Source organism: Drosophila novamexicana, unplaced genomic scaffold (genome assembly GCF_003285875.2).
Source record: "Drosophila novamexicana strain 15010-1031.04,08,12 unplaced genomic scaffold, DnovRS2.1 tig00000387-arrow-pilon, whole genome shotgun sequence".
In the NCBI taxonomy this organism is placed as follows: Eukaryota; Metazoa; Arthropoda; class Insecta; order Diptera; family Drosophilidae; genus Drosophila; species Drosophila novamexicana.
In genome coordinates, this window is record NW_020824800.1 from 4045690 (window position 1) to 4061631 (window position 15942).

The following is a 15942-nucleotide window of genomic DNA, read 5'->3' on the forward strand; positions in this document are numbered from 1 at the left end:
CACACAAATGTATCTATTTGTTAACAACAAATGTAAAGTTCTTGATTTTGTAGCATGTCTTTTTAAGCCGCAAGCTCAACAATTTTATATAGTTTCCTTTCGTTTTGTATGTAGACAATTGCCAATATCGATGACAATTTAGTTTTTAATTCTTATGCCAAAACGGCGCAGCGATTGTGTCAATAGTTGCTCCAGTGGATGTTTTACTGTACATTTTATATAGAGACACTTGAATGATGTAATCGATGATGATTGACGAATGACGAATGACGAATGATGCATGATGTACGTACCTTTTGTTATTGGCCACTCGCTGTGCAAGTTTTGCCAATTCAAATTTACTCATCCAACAAAACGTTTACGTAATGATATATAGACGATCAAATTTGTAGTCCATAAGTGGCATATATACATATATATCGATATATATATATATATGTATGTATATATGCAAAACTCGTACACCCCCTCCCCCGATAACACAAAGAGCGTGCAAGTTGTAAATTAAGATTAGTAAACGACGACGATAATGCTGATTGATGATGATGTTTATTTATTGAGAGTAGAAGAAAGCGAGTGTAGTTGAAAGTAAACATAAAAATCGCCAGAAAACTTTATTAAACACTAAGTGAAAAGTAAATGCTTCTATTTCTATCATTTTTCATACAACAACAACAACAACAAAATGCAAAGAGTACGCAATGCTTGGGCCAGAGATCCACATATACAGAGAGATCCAGATTATATAAATAATAAATGCCGTTGAGCTATAACTGTATGCTAAGCTATTTATTTTATTTATGCCTAGTATTAAAAATTAAAAGAAAACAAGTAAAAACCAAGAGGGAAGTAATGAAAACGGCGCCAATCGCTGATCCAATGGATTTCGTACACTTGTAGTTGAATATATATATATTATCGTATATATATATATACATGTTTAGAGTCGCCTAACGATTCGTAAATTGTAATCAAATAAACGTTAAAATGTGGACATGAATGCCGAGCAACTCAATATTAGTGCTAGTATTAACAATTATTATTAAAAACGTTTCGTCAACACAAAAAAAAAAAAAACGTAACGAAACGCGGCTAAAATAAAAAATAAACCCAAGTTGATATTCGATAAAAATTTCAAAAAAAAAAAAAAAAAAACAAACAAACATCATGCGATGATTCATATATATATATATATATATATATATATACAAAATGAAAATCCTCTACTATATATGTATACATAAATTATGTGTATTTTAATTTGTACTTTAGTTGTTACAAATGAAAAATGCGATATCATATATAAATATACACCCACACACACACACACATATGGATCTATATGAAAATGGCGATTATGATATATTACTACTAATATGATGGTACACACACACACACACACACAGTTAGCAGAGTGATGCGCATATACATACAGAACATTAATACATTAAATCTATTGATTTTTAATTTTAACTGTACATTTTTGATTTTTTTATTACCATGTATTTTTATTTTAAATAAAGTTTACAAAATGAAGCCGTATCGTCACATTTGGCCTTGAGATTTTCAACACCAAGAGACTCCAATTCGTTTCGCAATACAATTTAATAAATATGATAAAAGAATACACACACACACACACACAATTTTCTAAAACGTTGTGGACCAGCGGGTTCTCGTTTACAACGATGCAGTTCATCCGTATGGAATCAGAGCCGAACACAAAACTAAAAACAAAAAAAAAGCAATCCAATTTAAATTGAAAAAAGAAACCTTTGTTGCCTTTTCATTTGAAGAAAAATTTCGCTGCTGGCAGCATTTTCATTTGTTTATTGATGAAGGGTCAAACGGAAAAACTCGCACAAAATGGTTTTTATTTTTGTACCGTTTACAAATCCACTGCCATATTTTTCAACAACAGCAACACGCATGCGTTACGTTCTAAATGGAAACATCTTACAAGATAAAAAAAAAACAAAAAACAAAAAACCGTTTGTAAACACGTAAATTCTTATTATTTTTACGCAATGAAATGCCACAAAGTATAATATATCTTAAAGCGCAATACAATTCAAAGTGTTATTCGATAAATGACAGCTGAATGCGCGTGCAAATATTAAAAAGCAAATTAAACATTAAGTCGTACAACGTTCATTGTAGATTTGAGCATATAGAGGAATGAACCCAATTCCCTGCACATAAGTTTATACGTATAGAAATTGAAAACAAAACTCATGCATATTAACGAAAATAAACACAAAAAAAAAAAAACAAACTATATATAAATACTTTTATAATAAATCGAAGTGAAAAACCATACATAATACTTAAACAACAGAACATAATGAAATCCACACAATTCATGTTAAGATATAATAAAAACGAATAAATAAAATATTTAAAAACAATATTAAAAATACGTTACACTTAAGTAGCTTTTAACAGCACTGTTTCTACACTTACAGCACTGCCACAATAATGTGGCGGCTTTTCGATATGTTAGCCAGTGTTATCGAAAGCTCGTATCAATAAGTTAGTTATCGACATATATACTAATAATAATAATAATAATGGAAGCAAGCGCAACGTTTACGGGCGATGTGGATAAAACCCAGATACCGCCGTTAAACCAAAAGCGCATACTTGCCTTTGTTAATCACTTTTTAATTAGCACCTGCACTTTTCTCAACGAATTCGCCTTGAATTGCGAGACCAAATTTGTGCGAATGGAACGTCAGCTGCAAAGAACTGAAGCAGCTTTAATAATTCTAGAGGCCAAATTAGCTTCAATACCGGTAGATAATGAAGCAGATAATGCCAGCACGCCTCAAGTAAACACTGAGGCGACAATCTCTGACGAAATCGATAAGCCAGCGCTGGCGGAGCCCACTGAAGTCGAAGTGAAAGGCGTGAAGGTCTGCGAAGATATCCATTATAAGAAATTCTTTAAAATGCTGCACGTGGGCGTGCCAGCGCCTGCTGTTAAAATCAAAATGCAGACCGAGGGTCTGGACCCACAACTGCTGGAGTAAGTAGCATAGCATGACGGCCATCTCCAAAATAACTAACATTGAATTTGCAGCAAACCCGACTTTTTGCTGGAGGATGGCGTGCTGGATTAACCTGTGCACCTCTAGACAGCCCACATTGTGATATAGCAGACGGAGGGAATGCTACACTTTTAAATGAACACATTTGCTTCAAATTACTTCTACAATTTGTTTTATTTTCCCACTTGTTGCAAAGCAAAAGCAGTCGATCAAACAACTTAAAAACACTTCATTATCAAAAGGTAGCGGGCGATTATTGGGTTAATCCATGATGAACAAGCTGGACGCTTAGAACTGAATCATCTGTCCCTTGCGCTTCTTGTCACCGCCCAGCTCGAAGTGCTTGCAACGCTTCAGGGGCGTCTGTTTGCGGTATTTGCATTCAGTGCACTCCATACGCAGCACAATTTTCTTGGTGGTCTTAGCCTGGTAACGAGAAAACAAACGGGCAACATTTAGTACAAGTGTTAGTGTTATTTTAATGTATCTACAAAACGTATTTAATATTTGTCTGATGGTGCCGGGCATTATGCGCCCAAAACAGGGGTTGCATAGCTGCCCCTAAGACCGTGGAAATGCAGCATCAGATATTTACTTTTGCACTTATGTTCCAACGAAAAGCTTTATGAGCGCAGCGATTCAGTTCTACTTTAAGTGCCATAATGTTTATCTTAAATATTGTAGGTTGGTGCCGGTAGCCTTATGCGCCCAGAGAAAGGCAGCATAGCCGCCCATTTTAAGCAGCAGCAACAAATTACTTTTGCACTTATGTCCCAACGAAAAGCTTAATGCTTAATGGTGTAAGCGCAGCGATTCAGATCTACTGGAAGTGCCAAGAAAAAAAAGAAGGTTTAAACCATCTTTGAGAGCTTACCTTCTTCCTGAAGATGGGCTTGGTCTGACCACCGAAACCCTGCTGTTTTCTGTCGTAACGTCTTCGGCCCTGAGCACCCTTGCGCTCCTTGGACTTCTTGTACTGCGTTACCTTGTGCAGCTTGTGCACCTTGCACTTTTTGCAGAAAGTGCGGCGTTGTTTCGGTACATTCACCTATAAAATCACAAGAAACGTATTGATTACTTTTTGTTCATTACAACTTTTAGCACAATTTGCCGCCATCTCAGACTGGGGGACGCAAACACACAAGTTTCAAATGCAAGCAGAACGCATTTCAGGTACGCACATTCGGTTAATATTGCCACCAAATCACAGAAAACATTGTGCTGGGCAATATTTAAATATTTGTTTTACATTATGAATGCTGTAAACGCGGATGCTTGTTGATTTTCGTTAAGGCCACTCTGAACACCTACCATCTTGAATAGGAAAGAAAACCCAAAAAGACAGAATTAGAGATGTGCAATAGTTACGTGTCGCTGTAGATGGCAAAATTCAGTGTTGCCACACTTTGACACTCACCACGATTTTTGACAGTCACTGTGTGTGAAATAATGGTGATAAATTTTGCCCATCACTAATTGGTAAAATTAAACAAAAAAAAAAGAAGCAGTTCTGCACATCAAAAAAATAGCTGAGAAAATAATAACTTTTTCAGCGGTAGACGAGTTTCCTGGTGGACAACGGCCTTGTGCCAGAGTTGTGTGCAATGCAAGCAGAGTGGAAAACATGCAGCACCACAAATGCAACCGGATAAACACAATACAAACGGATGTGCCCGACATTGTGTTAACACAATTAGCATAAAAATGAGATTGGGCTACGAATGCGAAAGTGTAATTAAAATGCAAAGAATGTACGCACTGCTGCCAACCTTGACATTCTGGTTAATCTGCTTTCAATTGCCATTACAATCGGAACAGCTGCACATAACAGCACCATGCGATCGCAGTCGCAAGGTGTTCACCGAGCCCTTCGGTGAAATAAGCGACGGCCCCTCCGGTTACAATTACACCCAGGATTCGCACTGTGAATGGCTGATAAAAGCGAAAAATGACAGTCAATTTATAACACTAACATTCCATAGTATGGGCACCGAGTGCTCCTATGACTATATCTATGTATACGATGGCGATTCCTTTAACTCGACGCTGTTGGGTAGCTTCAGCGGACGCACCCAGCCCCAGAAACTGGTTGCACGCAGCGGTAGTGTAAGTAGCATGATATTCCCAGCCTTGTTGTTCAGTATTAATTTTCGATTATTTTCCTAACAGATGCTCATACTCATGTACAGTGATACGAACTATGTGCTCGACGGTTTTCGTGCTTCCTACTACATATCAAACTGCCTAAACAATTGCCACAATCATGGCAAGTGCGTGGGCCATCAGTGCGTGTGCCATGGCGAATGGGTGGGGCCCGACTGTGAGGATGAGGCGTGCCCCCAGAAATGTGGCGAGCATCAGGGTCGCGGCAAGTGCCAGAAGAGCATCTGCCATTGCTCCAGCGGCTACAGCGGACGCTTATGCGATCTGAGCGATAATCCACCAGGCAGCAGCTGGCGTTGGCTGGCCACCGATGCCGAGGGCATGACGCCACGTGCCGCACACACGGCCGTCTACATGGAGGACGAAGACGCGCTCTATGTCTTCGGTGGCTACGATCTGAACAATGTGATTAGCACGTTGCAGGTAAGCCATAATAAAGGGATATATATGAAGATAACATAAGCTAATTAAACTATATTTATTGCTTTCAGATATATCGCTTCAGTAGCAGTCAATGGGAGGATGAGTGGGGATTAGCGCTGCAGAGTCGCCGTCATTTTTATCATCCGCACAAGATTGATCATACGCTGCTGAAGGCGGTGCTGCAGCACAAGAACGAGGCTGAGGCCAAGCTGTGGGGCCTGACCAGCGATGTGAGCTTCTTTCGCAACATACTCTACACGTTGGCCGAGTCGAATTTGCATCAGCGACGGACGCGCTCCTCGCTGCCTTTGACCACGGTAAATGCCAACTCGACGGATGAGGAGCTTACGGAGTATCTGGAGGATATACTCGAGGAGGTGACGGATCACAAGCCGCACGGACGTTACGGGCATGCTGCAGATCGTGTGCCTGGCGGCTTTGTCATCTATGGCGGCAAGCATGCCAATGGCAGCTTCTACAATGATCTCTGGCAATATAATACTACGGAAAGCGGCGGCAAATGGAAGCAAATGGCTGTCAAATCCGAGCTGCAGCCTCCGGCGCTGGCACGGCACACCCTCACCACGGCGGCCGATTACCTGTACTTGTTTGGCGGCAGCGTGGAGTCGGGCGAATTCTCCTCCAGCATTTATCGCATACGACTGCCGCTCAGCGAGGACTCACAGTGGCAGCTGGTGCAGCCGCGCGGCGGCAAGACCTTGGATGTGCGCCTCGCCGCACACTCCACGGTTTACTATGGCGCCACCAATTCACTGATTGTTTTCGGCGGCATTATGACCAGCTTGGCACGCTTCTCGAAGCTATCGGATCGCATTTATGCCTTTCAGCTGGACCAGCTGCATTGGACCGAAATACTGTATCCGCGCACGGCGCTGCGCGACACGAACATTCCGCGGGAGCGCGCCTTCCACACGGCGACCATATCGGGCAACTATATGATTGTATTCGGCGGCTATACTCATCGCCATAACAAGGACGAGATTTGCTATGATAATCAAATGTATTGGTACCATCTGAGCTGTCACATTTGGATCAACCAGGTCGTCTCCGCCGACGACAGTCTGTATCCGAAGCATCAGGGCGTGTTCGCCCATGCGGCTGCACTGCGTCGCAATCACACGCTGCTCATAGTGGGCGGCTATCATGGGAATGTGAATGCGGATCTGTTTGCCTATGAGCTGCCGCAGGTGCTGCGCGTCGAGAATCCCCTCTACAATCACAATCCGGAAATGGCCTGTCGCTTGCACGCCTCGCACACAGCTTGTCTATCGAATCCGGAGTGCGGCTGGTGCTCGGCGGACGGCAGCTGCTATGGGCGCACAATTGGTGCCAATTGCACCACCAACCTGCAGACCACCCGCTGTCCCGGTATTTGTCCCTCGCTGGGCGATTGCCATTCCTGTCTGGTGCATGGCACCCAGTGGGGCGGCGGCAATGGCGCCGCCTTCTCGGTGGCCAGCAAGCTGGGCCTCAACGAGTGCACGTGGTGTGTGCAGAATGCACGCTGTCATCATCGCGACGATAACTATGGCATCTGCGGCGACAGCTCCGGCTGGTGGGGCGAACAGGGCACCGAAATACGCCAGCCAGATATGTGCACCCGAAACGATCGACGTCCCGGCTTGACCTATATTAAATACAATTATCCTGTTAACTTTACCATGCCCGATTATGTGGGCATTGTGAATGCCACCATGGTGGACTTTGCCTCGCCGCCGCCCACAGCCTACTTTGAGCAGCGGCAGGAGGGCGAAATGCTGGCCCGACTGCTCGGCTTTGTGCGTCCCCTCCAGCAATGGAACAACAACAACTCGGCCATACAGGTGTGCAGCAGTTACTCGTCGGCGGTGCTGCGCGTCGGCCTCGGCATGAATCTGGATATGCTGGACAATGTCTCCAGTCAGAGCTCGAATCAATCGTTTTGTAGCAATGTCCAGCTGCCCAGCACCGAACAGCCGTTCCTCATCGATTTCCAGGTGAGAACTGAAGCCCAATTGAGGATGTGTAAAGGAAATATAATTTATCTATACAAATTTTGGTAGCAAATCCCAAGCTAATCCCTGCACTTTTCTACCCTATTTCAGGCCCGCCGTCGCATTGGCCAGAACAACATCTACAACATGTATCAGAAGACCAAAATGGAGCTGCAGCATCTGTACAACGGGCAGCTGAATGCGTTTACGTTCGAGTATCTGGAGCCGTATTATTCGGGCGATTGTACACAGTATAGCAACTGTCTGCACTGCCTGACAGATGCCTCCTGTTCGTGGTGTCCACTGACCAGCAAATGTCATCTGAAGTCGGTCAACGAGAGCGCCGTTTGTGTGGCCCACGATGCGGAGCAGGGCAGCCACTGGGCCTATCTGATCAGCCAGCCAACGCAGTGCGCCAACTGCTCCAACTATGTGACATGTCGCGCCTGCGTCTCCACGCCGGGTAACGGCGAGTGCGAGTGGTGGCTGGACGATGCGCGCTGCGGCCGGATTGGAAAATCAAACAGCAGCGTGCGCGCCCTAGCACAGTGTCCACGACCGTGTCGCGAGCGCCAGGGTTGCGATCAGTGTCTGGGCGAGCGCGGACGTTGTGTCTGGTGCGAGGCGAGCGCCCAGTGCTTCAGCTTTGCCGTCTACACCAGCGAGTATCAGTTCGGCATGTGCCGCGAGTGGATCGACAAGGTGGCCACGCCGCCAACGGCAGCGATAACAGGGGGAGCAGCAACAGGCTCTTCCACACCAACAACCACATTGCTGATGCATCCGGCGCCGGCGCTGCGCTCGTTGCAGCAGTGCAAATCCTGCGAGCGTCATCGCAATTGCACCTCCTGTCTGCGCACGCTGAGCTGCGGCTGGTGCTTCGATCGCGACAATCCCATCGAGGGCATTTGCATGCAGGGCGACTTTAGCTACAGTGCGGGCAACTGTTCGCTGGCGCTGAACAGCAGCTCGCAGCATGATGCCGAGTGGGCGTATGCGCAGTGTCCGGATGTGGACGAGTGTGGGCTGGGACTGCACGACTGCCACAAGGAGGCCAAGTGCACCAATACCCAGGGCAGCTACAATTGCCATTGTCGGCGCGGCTATGTGGGCGACGGACGCTTCAGCTGTGTGCGCACCTGCTACGAGTTCTGCCAGCACGGCTATTGCTCCGGCCCGCCGGACTACAGCTGCAAGTGCGACCTGGGCTGGACGGGCAGCGACTGTGGCATCAGCTGCGGCTGCAACAATCATTCCACCTGCACGGAGCGTGTGGGCAAATGCGATCAGTGCCAGGCCTGGACCGAGGGCGAACGCTGCGAACGTTGTCGTCAGGGCAGCTATGGCAATGCCACCGCCAACGTTGGCTGCCATCCGTGCGAGTGCAACGGCCACGGCAATCAGGATCTGGTAAGCAGGAGATCAAGCTACATACTCTATATACTAACTTTTTCTTCACAGGGCATTTGCAATGTGAGCCACGGCGAATGCTTCTGCAAGGACAACACACAGGGCCTCAAGTGCGATATATGTGCGCCGGGCTACTACGGCGATCCGCGTGACGGCGGCCAGTGTTATTATCAGTGCGAGTCGCGCGGCATTCTGACCAGCATTGGACGCAGCGCCATCGGCTCCTATCAGTCGTATCGTTCGCCCTGGGGCGCCAGCCTGGAGGTGCGCGAATGCCTCTGGATATTGCAGCCAAAGACGTTGCAGGCGGAGAAATCGCTGCTGCAGCTGGAATTCCAATGGAACAGCCTGGTCATGGACTGTGACGAGAACGCCGTCTACATCTACGACAGCCTGCCGGATCTGACGGGCGCCGCCCAACAGAACCAGCTGCTGGCCGTCGTCTGCGAGCCGTACAGCGCAGCACGCATCATCGAGGCGCGCTCCAGCCACGTGACCGTCTACTATAAACAGGGCAGCGAGCGGCGACACTTTGGCTTCAATGCGCTGTACTCGGTGAAGAATTGCGTGGCCGGCAGCTGCCTGCATCCGCACATCTGTGATGCCCAGCAGCGCTGCGTCTGCCCTGCCGGCTATGTGGGTGCGCGCTGCGAGATCGAGATATGCCCGAGCAATTGCCATGCCAAGCGGCTGCAGGGCTACTGCGACACGGAATACGGCCGCTGCATATGCAGCAACAACAACTATGCGGGCGCCGATTGCGGCACTTTGGTGCAGCGGAATCATCTGGTGCTGACGGAGCTGTTCAACACGCAGCTTCTGAGCGAAGCGCTGGAGCATCTGCGAAAGACGATACCACGTTTTGGGCACTCGGTCAATGCGGATCGACGCGGCTCGCTGTGGATGTTTGGCGGCTATTCGCCCAGCCATGGGCCGCTCAATGATTTCCGTCAGTTCGATACGAAGAACGGCACCTGGCTGCAGGTCACCGTGGAGTCGTCCACGCCCGAGGATCGTATGCCGCTCGGACGTTACTTTCACGCAGCCGAAATTTATGTGAAGAAGCAGAACATTTATATCTATGGTGGCATCGGCGCCAATTCACGTCTGCTCGCCGACTTTTGGCAGTTCTCCATACAGAACCAGCGTTGGCATCAAATCGAGATGGATCCAGCGGCTCAAACGGAGTCCGTGTCGCCCACAGCGCTGGCCGGGCACACCTTAACCCACATACGTTATCAGGAGCGCGAATCCCTGTTGCTTGTGGGCGGTTTGAGCTTGAACAAGTCACGCCCCCTGGAGCTGTGGGAGTTCAACCTGGACAGCGGACGCTGGCAGCAGCTGGCGGCCATGGGCGCACGCCTGCCTGTGCTCTTTGGCCACAGCGCCGTGTACCATGTGGAGACGCATAGCGTGTATGTATTTGGCGGCTATGCGGCAGGCGAGGCGCAGAGCAGACTGTACGCCCTGGATTTGACCAAGCTCAGCTGGACGGAGCTGCCCACGTTCCGGGAACTGAATTCACCCGCCTCGCTGCTGCCACGTGCACGCTACTTCCACTCGGCCGTCACCACGGAGCACTACATGGTCGTCTACGGCGGCCGGACGAATCCCTATAATGCAACAGATGTGCTCATCGCTTATGTCTATGCATGTAATCAGTGGGTGCGCCTTACGGACGATGTGCAACTAATCGGACGCCTGCCGGTGGCCAGCTATGCGGAGGACATGACCATCGATGCGGACAGCGGTGCGATCTATGTGATCGGCGGCTGGGATGGCAGCGCCACACAGAGCCATGTGACCCGGATCAATATGCCCGAGGACATTTGCCAGCTGTGGAGCGGCGGCAAGTCCATGTGTCGCCATTATATGGGCTGCAGCTACTGCACCGTCCAGAGCACCTACAGCAACAGCTCGCACTGCTTCACCCAGGGCCGGGCGCCGTGCGCCAACTACAATGGTACGCTGGTCATCAACAACGGGCCCGCCTGCAACGATGTCTGGCTGGCCAGTCGCAATTGCTCCAGCTTCGGCAGCTGCAGCGCCTGCCTCGCCGCCTGGCCCATACACCAGGAGCTGAGCCCCGTCTGTCAATGGTGCGATGAGTGCGGCATTCGTGGACGCTGCGTGCCCGCCGGCGTGGATTGCGCCCGCAACAGCGCCTGGTGTCCCAAGGAGCTGAGCGTGGGCGTGCTCGGGCTGTGCCCGCTGCCCCAGTGCCATCAGCTGGGCTGCGAGGCGTGCATGCTGCACAGCGACCAATGCCATTGGGCGCGCAACGAGCTGGGCCACGTGGAGTGCATTGCCCGCGAGCTGGTCGAGAAGAATGCGTATCGCCTGGTCGAGCAGTGTCCGCCCGCCTGTCACACGCACACCAATTGCAGCAGCTGCCTGCAGCCGGCGGCGGATGCCCTTGCCTCGACGGATTGCAAATGGTCCACCATGTTGAACGCGTGCTTGTCGCCGAGTGCTCAACCGTTGCTCTGTGCCGGCGGCGTTTGTGGCCTAGTGTTGGAGTCTAGCGAGCTGGAACGTTGTCCCGAACCGTGTCATGTGTATACCCAGTGCTCCAGCTGTCTGGAGCATGCACATTGCGGCTGGTGTGCTCGCGAGGGCTTCAATGGCGACGGCATCTGCACGGAAGGCGCACTGGAGCACCGGCAGGAGCATCCCTCCGGCTCCACGTGTGACCTAATCTACAGCAGCTGGCGCAACGATTCCCAGCTCACACATGCGGATGTCGTCAGCTGGCATTATGTGCAGTGCCCGGCGGAGAATGAGTGCGAGAACGGACATCACAATTGCGATGCCGTTTCCGAGCAGTGCATTGACCTGGACACGCCCACGCTCGGCTACAAGTGCGTCTGTGCCGCCGGCTATCGCGAGGAGCAGAACAGTTGCCTCCCGGTGTGCACACAGGGCTGCGTGCGGGGCAACTGCATCCGGCCGAACGAATGCCAATGCGACTTTGGTTATGTGGGCGAAAACTGCAGCATCCAGTGCCTGTGCAACGGGCATTCCAACTGCGAGTCGAGTAGCCGGCTGGACATATGCCTGAAGTGCCACAACAACACAATGGGCGAGCAGTGCGAGAAGTGCCAGCCCCTGTTTGTGGGCAATCCGCGCGAGGGTCATGCCTGCCAGCCCTGCCTGGAGTATTGTCACGGTCATTCCGATGTGTGTGTCGCCTACGATGCGGATCCGGCTGTCTTCAATATGACACGCGCCGAGCTGGAGCGCATCCTGCCCGAGGGACCCGCCCACAATGCCACATGCTTGCGCTGTGCCAACAACACCGCCGGCGATCGCTGCGACAGCTGCCTGCTGGGCTATTTCCGCGGCAGCGAGGATCTGCACAAGCAGTGCCGTCCCTGCCAGTGCCATGGACACGGCAATGTCTGCGATGCCGTCACCGGCGAGAAGTGCAACTGCGCCAACAACACGGAAAGCGATGCCACCTGCACGGCCGGCGGTGGCAAGAACTCGGCCCAGCTCTGCTGGAGCGTCCAATGCTCCAAGTGCCGCGACTCGTATGCCGGCAATCCCACCGATGGACACCAGTGCTACAAACAAATTACGGTCGAGTCGCGCATGTGCTTCGATGCCAAGCCAATAGGTGAGTACACGCTCTCAGAGCTGGGAGTTGGTAGATCTATTAATCAATCTGTTTCCCCTTGCTTCCACAGAGGAGTGCAAATCGAAGCCGGCGGCGCTGAAGCCCGGCCAGACAGTGTTCTTTGTGATTCAGCCCCGGTTCATGAACGTGGACATACGCATCATCATCGATGTGACGCAGGGCGAGCTGGATGTGTTCATGTCGCCGCAGGATGATTCGTTTATTGTCGAAACGAACGAGACGACGGGCTTTCACGAGATCTTCCTGGACAATCGCTACAATTGGGGGCCCAAAACGAAGCGCGAACATCCGCTGAACGTTGCCCTGCCCCGGCACGACAACGTGACACTGCAGAAGCTCTTCGCGCCGGAGCGACGCACGGGCACGAGCAGCGCAGGCCTTGGCATGGGTCTCGGCGCCAGCAGCAGCAGCAGCGGCAGCAGCAGCTTCTATGTGCCGCAGCTGCACGACTGCCGCAGCCATGGCGGGCACAGCTTTGTGGTGCAGGATCAGTACGCCAAGGATCTGAGCACACATGTTACACTCAATCAGTGCAATACGCTGTTGCGTTTGTTTGGTCTGAGGAATCGGCTGGTGCTGACGCTGCCGCAGCATGCCCACAATTTGAGTGCGACGCGTTTCTTTATTGCACTGCGCGCCAGCTCTGGGCCGGAGCCGAGCTATGGCTCTGTGGTGTTTCGTCAGGATCAGCTGCACATCGATCTCTTTGTGTTCTTTTCCGTATTCTTCTCCTGCTTCTTTCTCTTTCTGGCACTGTGCGTCATCGTCTGGAAGGTAAAACAGGCGGCGGATTTGCGTCGCGCTCGTCGCCAGCATGTTGTCGAGATGCTGCACCTGGCCAAGCGTCCGTTTGCCCAGATCTTCTTGGCCTCCGCCAGCCTGGACATGGACAACAGTCCACCGGCCACGTCTGCCACCACCACGCGCCACATGCGCCAGCGCGCACGCCAGGCGCTGCTTCTGCAGCAGCAACAGCATCTCCAGAGCGAAACCCAGCTGCACAATCAGCCCACACACAACACGAGCAGCACCCAAACCCACTCCAGCCACACCCACTCGAGCCACACCCACTCCAGCCACACACACTCGAGCCATACCCACTCGAGCCACAGCCACAGCCACATGAGCTCGCGTCCGGTGCAGGCTACGGAAATCATGCTGGTGGCCATTGAGCCAACGAACGATAATCTCGCCGCGGTGGGCACCGTTTTTGTCAGCCTGCCCGGCCGCTCCAAGGCGCCGCTCAGCATTGCGCTCGGCTCCACGCTGATATCCTATCCGCGCCAATATCCGATCAATGCGCGACATTTCATGCGCACCCAGCGTCATCATCAGGCCTAAGGAGCTCCAAACTCTGAACTCTGGTAAATCAACTGCAAAATGTAAGTGTTAATCTATCGTAAATCCCCCCGTGCCCCCCCGCCCCGTCCCAGCACTAGTGAATTATATATATATATATATGCACGAGCATATGTATATATACAGAAAATATATATGTATAATTAATGTATGTGTACTTGTGCATAGATTAGGCAATTTTTTTGTACATAACGTTTAGCTAACGGGAAATAATACCTAAAAACTATAAGATCTGAGAAGAAAAAACAAAACCAAGTGAAAAATCGAAAAGCAAAACAGTTTCGCACATTTATAAATAAATAGAAATTGAAAGAGAAAAACAAAACAGTGGTCGCTCGCAAAAATGGAAAAGTTTCGGGTTTCTTTCGCTTAAAATTCTCAACAAGTTAAAGCGACGGCAGAGAGACAAAGTCCGCTAATTTTAGAACCGCAGAGCTTCGTGAAGTATTTATAAAGGAAAACAACCCGCTCACTTTTTCATCCAAAGCAAAATGCATTTGCTTCGATTTGAAGGCATCTCAAATGCATTTAACAATAAAAAACCCGTTTATAATTTCTAGCAAAATTCCAATTAATGAAAGTCTTTAAACGCGTGCGACCATTGTCTGCTCTGTTTTTACTATAAAAATATCAAACGGGAATTTAAACTATGTCTTAAGCTTAAGTTAAGTATTTTGTGTATTGTCAATTTGATAGGGAAAAACCATAACTAACTATATCGTGCATTTCTTTTTCTCAAACGAACGCACATCAACTTTTAGCAGCCATAAAAAAGCAAAGAGCAAACTACAGTATAGATAAAAGATATATGAGATAATAACGAATAACAGAACAGATACGTATTATATATGTATGCATGAATGTATTTACTACTAAATGTGTCATTGATCCCCCCCCGCGCCTACGCCTCCGCCCCCGCTCGTCGGTCCCGCCCAGTTCGCAATTTGGTGAAACATTGAAACGAATACGAAAACGAATCTCTAACTATGATATTTTATATGCTATTGGTTTAAGGTATTATCGCTAACGATTATTTCTTGTATAAAGAGTATTATGTTATATATATTATTATTTTTTTTTGTATATTTTCTCTCTTTCGATCTGTTCTCTCTCGGTTGATGGTTAGCATTTGCTCAATTTAGTTTAATTTAACGACAAGCTCTCGCACTTTTTGCACCTAAGTACCTATATTAATTTAAGCATACAACAAAACAAACAAAACTATGTATTTATGTACTACGTACTACACCCAGCGCGCTCTCTACTAATACACTCGTTATGTTTAAACACAACAAAAAAAAAAACAACTATCGAACAAAACATTATCTCAGTGATTCTATATTTTCACCCCTTAGATACTCTTATCAAAAAACAAAACAAAAACTCGAGTGACCAAAAGGTTGTAACAAATTTTTCTCACAGCTTTAAATTATAGCTCTCTCTCCTTATTTTTACATATTTTTTTTGTAATATTGTTATATGTATTTACAGTAGTCGCAGAGTTGAGCCTAAATTAACAAATATTCCAATTTCTAAGTCTCATTTTAACAGAAACAAAATTAAATTTTAACTAATTAAATTATTCATGCAATTCAGTCTCTCGGGATAGTTAAAATTACAAGAGAAAAATATATAGAAGAATCCACATAAAAACATACATTTTCAAACGTCTCACTCTCTTCTCGACTACCGTACTTTGTGTTTTTAAACTTTTGATTAGTAAAAATTTTTAGAACTGAAATTTGTAATTAAGTATACGGATGATATTTACAAACGAATTATTTGGTAGCTACGTACGTCCCCCTTTTTGCAATATTATTATATATATAAATAATTATTATGTGTATTATTTTGTATTTATATATCGATTAGTTTTCGTTTTTCGTGTTTCATAAAATAAAGT

At 48.2% G+C, this 15942-nt stretch overlaps 3 protein-coding genes across 3 annotated transcripts; 2 read left to right on the top strand and 1 right to left on the bottom strand.

The window, feature by feature from the left end:
- Positions 1–2536: 2536 nt before the first annotated feature.
- LOC115760101 (WASH complex subunit 3) lies at positions 2537–3165 on the top strand. The gene is made up of 2 exons (XM_030701290.1): positions 2537–3028; positions 3083–3165. Exons 1-2 carry the CDS (start codon positions 2571–2573, stop codon positions 3120–3122), a joined length of 498 nt encoding a protein of 165 aa, XP_030557150.1. The 5' UTR covers positions 2537–2570; the 3' UTR covers positions 3123–3165.
- A 40-nt stretch (positions 3166–3205) lies between these two features.
- On the bottom strand, positions 3206–4422 carry LOC115760102 (60S ribosomal protein L44). The gene is made up of 3 exons (XM_030701291.1): positions 4362–4422; positions 3925–4098; positions 3206–3476 (listed from the first exon to the last, which is right to left on the bottom strand). Exons 1-3 carry the CDS (start codon positions 4362–4364, stop codon positions 3339–3341), a joined length of 315 nt encoding a protein of 104 aa, XP_030557151.1. The 5' UTR covers positions 4365–4422; the 3' UTR covers positions 3206–3338.
- A 150-nt stretch (positions 4423–4572) lies between these two features.
- LOC115759807 (multiple epidermal growth factor-like domains protein 8) lies at positions 4573–15909 on the top strand. Its single transcript, XM_030700895.1, has 7 exons — positions 4573–5156; positions 5220–5636; positions 5705–7633; positions 7742–9040; positions 9092–12659; positions 12730–14062; positions 15395–15909. Exons 1-6 carry the CDS (start codon positions 4689–4691, stop codon positions 14019–14021), a joined length of 8973 nt encoding a protein of 2990 aa, XP_030556755.1. The 5' UTR covers positions 4573–4688; the 3' UTR covers positions 14022–14062; positions 15395–15909.
- The last annotated feature ends 33 nt before the right edge of the window (positions 15910–15942 follow it).

Excerpts from the sequence above, each read along its gene's own strand:
- LOC115760101 (XM_030701290.1), top strand. The coding sequence starts at position 2,571 with ATGGAAGCAAGCGCAACGTTTACGGGCGATGTGGATAAAACCCAGATA. Across the intron at positions 3,029-3,082 it reads CTGGACCCACAACTGCTGGA|CAAACCCGACTTTTTGCTGG; the intron begins GTAAGTAGCATA and ends TTGAATTTGCAG.
- LOC115760102 (XM_030701291.1), bottom strand. Across the intron at positions 3,477-3,924 it reads AGCCCATCTTCAGGAAGAAG|GCTAAGACCACCAAGAAAAT; the intron begins GTAAGCTCTCAA and ends TCTCGTTACCAG.
- LOC115759807 (XM_030700895.1), top strand. The coding sequence starts at position 4,689 with ATGCAACCGGATAAACACAATACAAACGGATGTGCCCGACATTGTGTT. Across the intron at positions 9,041-9,091 it reads GCCACGGCAATCAGGATCTG|GGCATTTGCAATGTGAGCCA; the intron begins GTAAGCAGGAGA and ends TTTTCTTCACAG. Across the intron at positions 12,660-12,729 it reads CTTCGATGCCAAGCCAATAG|AGGAGTGCAAATCGAAGCCG; the intron begins GTGAGTACACGC and ends TTGCTTCCACAG.